Source organism: Lottia gigantea (assembly GCF_000327385.1).
Source record: "Lottia gigantea unplaced genomic scaffold LOTGIsca_58, whole genome shotgun sequence".
Taxonomy (NCBI): Eukaryota; Metazoa; Mollusca; class Gastropoda; family Lottiidae; genus Lottia; species Lottia gigantea.
The window spans coordinates 1,235,749-1,241,371 of record NW_008709979.1 but is presented as its reverse complement, the minus strand read 5'-3'; the positions used below and the strand labels follow the sequence as shown (position 1 = coordinate 1,241,371).

The 5,623-nt window shown below is 31.7% G+C and overlaps 1 protein-coding gene across 1 annotated transcript; it reads left to right on the top strand.

The window, feature by feature from the left end:
• Positions 1–673: 673 nt before the first annotated feature.
• Positions 674–4,958, top strand: LOTGIDRAFT_166465 (hypothetical protein; the record flags this gene model as incomplete). The annotated part of the gene is made up of 5 exons (XM_009063528.1): positions 674–710; positions 1,245–2,414; positions 2,457–3,467; positions 4,239–4,334; positions 4,735–4,958. 5 exons carry the CDS (start codon positions 674–676, stop codon positions 4,956–4,958), a joined length of 2,538 nt encoding a protein of 845 aa, XP_009061776.1.
• Between the last annotated feature and the right edge of the window lie 665 nt (positions 4,959–5,623).

Sequence of the window (5,623 nt, the reverse complement as noted above, 5' to 3'; positions counted from 1 at the left end):
TTAATCTGTTTGAAAGGTAAAATTAAGTATAGGATAGTCGAAAATTCAGACCACTTCGTATTCGGAAATATTCTGTCCGGGATATTCATATTCTGGAATTTTGTCCGGTTCCAGACCTCGTATACTAACTGTTCAACTTACCCATTTTCAACCCAGAATCTGCAGAATATTTTTTATTTAGGCTACTCTATGGAATCAATAATGAAATCTTAATTTCCAAATTATACAAAGAGTGGTCACTTATATTGAATAGTTTTTTGTTTAAAAGAATATTTCTAGTTATTTCGGAAAATAAACATATGTTACAGAACAGCGAACAAATAATAAATTCATATTTGATAATGAAAATTGGTTTCACCCCGTAGGTCAAAAATACGGTTGAAATCTATGTCAGTAATATATAAACGAAGCTGATAAACTGTCGACTCAAAACATAGAAAATCATGTATATATAGTGGAATAATTTCAATTACAAAATATATCTGTCTAAATGATTTATTATTGCACGTTTTTAAGGTTGAACCATAAGAATGATTCTTCAGACGCTAGTCATTTGAAAATCATATCAACAAGTTCAGAATTTTTTTTTTTTGAATTTCAGGATTTGAATCATTTAGATTTTCGTTCATTTTTAAAACACTGAATATGGCGACGTAGAAATTTTTACACTGGAATGAAGTGTAGAGCGTATATTGGCGTCACCTATGTCCGTAAGTCCGATAGTCCGTCCACAATTGGTCGAAAACATCCTGAAGGCACAATTCTCGGCGGATTCTAAATTTTCACCGAAGGATGAACCCTATTACAAAACAGAAATTTCGAAAATTATTTAATTTTAATTATTGCTCTTGTTTTGAAAACGCGTTCAATGTTTAGCTTGTAAACACTCTAGAATTCGCAAAATATTTTTTACTGGTGATTGTTACTGTGCCGCCAATCATTTTTTACTCAAATCAAAGCTACCAGTATATTTTTTCGTGTTAAGCTATCTTTTATTCACTTCAAGTTGTAAATTGGTAAATTTGATATTATTCGGTTCATCAAAGTTTTCTACAGCATAGACTAACTCACACTGTACACGACACCGAATACTATGGCCCTTGTACAGGATCTGGTAAAAAGGCCACCTAGGAGGATTCGTTTATCCGTTCTTAATTTTCTACTATATCGATAGAACAATTTGGGGATGACAGCTGGATATCACTAAGTAGCTGTTATAATGTTATAATGAAACTTAATTACAGGTGTTAAATGTAAAGATGGTTATTACAGTAGGCCTACTGATACAACCTGTAGAGAATGTAATTGTAATGGTGAGAAATGTAATAGTCAAACTGGAGATTGTGGTGGGTGTAGTGAAAATTGTATAGACCAGAAATGCGACGAATTAGATAGATGTACTATAGGATGTAAAGAGGGGTTTTATGGAGAATTTTGTCAACAACCCTGTAATAGTAATTGTAATGGTAATAAATGTGATGGTAATGGTTATTGTAATGATGGTTGTATTCCTGGTTTTCATGGTGAAATGTGTGATCGAAGATGTCCAGTAAACTGTAGAGATAGTAAATGTTATATCAATGGAACATGTATAGGGTATAATACAGGATACTATGGTGATATATGTGGTAAATCTTGTAAAGGATGTATCAATGATCAATGTGATACCAGTAATGGTGACTGTATTTATGATGGTTGTAAAGAAGGATACTGGGGAGATGATAAAAGATGTAATACACCTTGTTCTACTACATGTTTAAAAAGTAAATGTAATAATAATAATGGTGATTGTAATGAAGGATGTGTGACAGGGTATTATAGCTCTAATTGTAATAGTAGATGTAATGGAAGATGTCGAAATGGATGTAATCAAGATAAAGGACATTGTACAAGTTGTGTAGAAAGACAGTATGGTAAGAAATGTGGTAAATCCTGTTGTTTTAGAGGATGTGACCAAACTAGTGGTATTTGTAATCACTGTATGGTAGGATATTATGGTGATTACTGTAATATTACATGTAGTGAAGGCTGTACAACAAGAGAATGTAATCAAGATGGAAGCTGTACATGTAATAATATGTATCATGGTGCACGGTGTACAGATAGATGTAGTAGTAACTGTTTAGATGGAAGATGTGATGTTTCACAATCTGGACTAACTTGTACCACTGGTTGTATAGATGGTTATAAAGGTAATTACTGTCAGGATACCTGTCTATATAACTGTATTAGTTGTAATAATAATCAATGTACAAGTTGTAAGACAGGATGGTATGGTAATCAATGTCAAACTAAGTGTAATAGTAATTGTATCAATAAATGTAATCAAGATACAGGAAGATGTGATGAATGTAAAGTAGGAACATTTGGTGATACATGTAGTAAAGTTTGTAGTACTGGATGTGTATCAAATGGTAATGATAAATATTGAGGTAGAGATGGACAATGTACATTAGGTTGTATTGAGGGTAAATATGGTAGTCAATGTAATATGATCTGTAATAGTAATTGTAATGGTGGATGTGATAAACAGAATGGTAGATGTATCAACTGTAAAACTGGATATTATGGAGAATCATGTGATGATCATTGTAACCAGAATTGTAACCAGTGTAGACGATCTGATGGATTTTGTGAATCGTGTATTGAAGGTTACTATGGTAACAATTGTAATCAAATCTGCAGTAAAAATTGTAAATGTAATAAGATTTCTGGTAAATGTAATAAGATTTCTGGTAAATGTAATAAATGTTTAAATGGTTTCTATGGTGATAACTGTAATAAGAACTGTAGTAAGAATTGTAATGGTGGTTGCAATCAGTCATGGGGAATATGTACTGACTGTGTTCTGGGGTTTTATGGTAGCCGATGTGAAGACCAATGTAATCTGAACTGTGAAGGAGGATGTTTTATGTATAATGGTAACTGTAAACAGTGTAAGACAGGATATTATAGTAATACATGCGATAAAAACTGTAGTATAAATTGTGAAGGTGGTTGTAGTCAAAGTACTGGTGACTGTAAGAATTGTATTGATGGTTTCTATGGTAAACAATGCCACTGGAATTGTTCTAAAGGCTGTCTGAATTCTGTATGTTCAAGAGATGGTAGTAGATGTTCAGATGGGTGTGTTGAAGGAAAGAGAGGTAAAACATGTTCAGTTGATTGTAAACAAAACTGTAGATCATGTGATCAGTTTAGTTATTATACATGTAAAGAATGTAACGACGGTTGGTATGAATCAGATTGTAATAAAAGATGTCCTTTAAACTGTATCAAATGTAATCAACAAACTGGTGATTGTTTAGGATGCAAAAGTGGTAAACATGGCGATTTATGTCAAAATAACTGTAGCTATAACTGTAAACAACCAGAGAGTGGTAATGATACTGATATTTGTGAACAGAAAACAGGAAGATGTACTGAAGGATGTCAGGCTGGATATCAAGGAAATAACTGTACTGAAGGTACGAAAAATGTGTTTATTTCATATGAAATCACGCATATCCAAGGATTATAGCAAAGAACTATGAAACATGTATAGGGTGTAATAAGGCCCGGAAGGCCCTGTAAACCCGTATGCAAGTAATCGTATAATAAAACATGGTTCTCAAAACGTACAACTTTCATTGACATAGCTTTCTGGAAAGTTAAATTGAAGGGTCCAAAAGAGAAGGTGTCCTTTATTGATTTTGAATTAACAATCAAACTTCGATCATGCATGGAATATGTCGTAGTAGACTATTAGTCCCATTTAGCATCATAAATTAAATGCATATCTTTGAAAGTTCCTTTTTGAACAGTTAGCTGAATACATTCAAGTATGTTTTGTATAATAAATGTAATATACATTTGTTATATAGTTAATAACTGAATTGAATATCACATTGTTTATTTGCATGGCTGTTGAAAAAATCAGTCACATTATTTTCAACTAGTCGAAATTGCAATTATTCAACTAGTTGCAAAAGTCAGTCACAATCTACTGGAGTCATTCACAATTTCATTTGTGACTGACTTCGGGGTCTTGGTGTAATACAGTATACTAAGGTGATATATTTTGAGGTAAATTTTTGTAAAGGATGTATCAATGATCAATGTGATACTAGTAATGGTGAATGTATTTATGATGATGTTGATGTTAATGACGCTGTCCGGACAAAAACTCATCACCTGTCTACATTTTCCCAAACAGGCGCAGTAAATGAAACATTTCGTTCTATTTCTGATTTTTTTAGTTTTAGAATCCACATCGCCTTTCCAGACTAAAGAGAAAGTATACTTCATAACAACTATTGGTATATTGAGTTGTATTAATATAATATTGATAGCAGGTATACTAATATTTTTCATAAACAGACAAAGGTATTTTTTGTTTTAATTGTTTTTATTTGAAAGTCACTTATGCCAGTTTATACCAGACATCTTGTTGAGGAACGCTTTATCTCCCTCATAGAGCATGATACTAAAAAACCTGTTCGGCTTCGCTTGTAAAGCCTGATTTAGAGAAATTAAACAGATCTCGTTATAAACCTGCCAACCAAGTAAATATTACCTACACTTTAAAACTTGTCAAAAACGTAACATATGAATAACATGAAAATTCCTTTGTTGATCATTATTTAGTCACAAATAGGCACAAAGAAGACAAAAGTGGGAAGAAGAAAGACCCCTTTGTGGTCTGGGTTTCTCAATAAGCCAAATATAACCTGTTTATATCTTTCATATATTTAGACAACGTATGTCGCTGTATTTATTACAGAAAATCCACTCTTAAGAAGACTGTAAATATTGAAACCACTGGTCAAGAATCATCTTACATTAATCAAGATTATAATCCAGAGGAAGCTAATGTGTATTATGAGATACTGGATAACAGAGCACCACAACCGGAGTATGAAGCATTGCACTCAGATGAAATGAATGTACAACCCATGACCGATGAAAGTAACATTTAGCTTACTCTTAGCTATTACCATAATTTTAATTAATTATATTGCGGGCCATGTTTGTAAACTGACCGAATAAACCAAACAAAACAGTATTCTGAACTTGTTATCCGAAGTAGCTAAAATTACTCATTCCCTATCTTGCTTTTTGATATTGTTATGCTAATGTCATTATATATTTATGTACCGGTATATTTTTTATGTATGTAATAATGCTATTATTTATAATATTTTGCTTCTTGTATAAATGTGTAGCTAGCTAATAGCTATGTATTTTTTTATATTCCATTTTGAACAAAATTTTAGTTGAATTATTTCCATATTTACAAGAGTGAACAACATGTAAAGTTGCATGTGGTGCTCTGCCAATGAAACAGGTAGTTAAAGGTCAGGTTTTAAAATAGTTATTTTGAGTTATGCGAATTTAATTGCATCCTTTATTTATCATTTATGTAGTTGAAATTAACATAATAAAAGCTTCAAGTGCTTATCATAAATATTTTTTTTATATTTGATTTAACTATTTTCTGGATAGATAAGCTTTTATAAGAGTATATCACTGTTAGAATAGTACTCGATGAATACGATGAGCTTCATTTAGTTATTTATCCATTATTTTATTTTATTTTTTATACGTGTTTATTAGTGTATAGATATTAGCTGTATGTATTTTT